The sequence below is a fragment of the Crocuta crocuta genome, unplaced genomic scaffold, assembly GCF_008692635.1.
Source record: "Crocuta crocuta isolate KB4526 unplaced genomic scaffold, BGI_CrCroc_1.0 scaffold334, whole genome shotgun sequence".
In the NCBI taxonomy this organism is placed as follows: domain Eukaryota; kingdom Metazoa; phylum Chordata; class Mammalia; order Carnivora; family Hyaenidae; genus Crocuta; species Crocuta crocuta.
Window position 1 is genome coordinate 1,921,118 of NW_027533260.1, and position 511 is coordinate 1,921,628.

The 511-nt window shown below is 62.2% G+C and overlaps 1 protein-coding gene across 4 annotated transcripts in view; it reads left to right on the forward strand.

The window, feature by feature from the left end:
- IL4I1 (interleukin 4 induced 1) overlaps nucleotides 1-511 on the forward strand; it is a 36,227-nt gene that overhangs the window by 32,848 nt on the left and 2,868 nt on the right. For all 4 annotated transcript variants that reach the window (XM_077747533.1, XM_077747536.1, XM_077747537.1 and 1 more), the window contains one exon: nucleotides 51-252. In XM_077747533.1, coding sequence (XP_077603659.1) covers nucleotides 51-252 — 202 coding nt within the window. The remainder of the gene's footprint in view (nucleotides 1-50; nucleotides 253-511) is intronic.

Sequence of the window (511 nt, forward strand, 5' to 3'; positions counted from 1 at the left end):
CCCACCCCTGCCCCCGCCCACCCCTCACCAGCCTCTCCAGGCTCCTTCAGGATCCTCCACGAGCTCTGCAAGAGTCTGGGACTCAACCTGACCAAATTCACTCAGTATGATGAGAACACGTGGGTAGAGGTCAACAGCCTGAAGCTGCGGAACTACGTGGTGGAGAAGATGCCCGAGAAGCTGGGCTACAAGCTGCGCCCCAAGGAGAAGGGCCACTCGCCCGAAGAAATCTACCAGATGGCTCTCAACCGGGTAGGCAGCCCTGCGGCCCGTCCCCCACAGCCCTCGGCCCTCGGCCCGGACAGCCTCAGATTCCTCGAAGGCCTTTGGCTTAAACTTTGGTCTGTAGCCTGATGTTTTCCCCATCCATCTTGGGGGACCCAGACATTCGTCCTTGCTCCCCCGGCCACACCCCAGGACCCTCCGGCTCCCCAGCGAGCTCACATCTTGCCTTAACCCTGCTCATACTCCGGGGCTCCCCCATCCACAGTGGCCCTGGCAGCCCCACCCT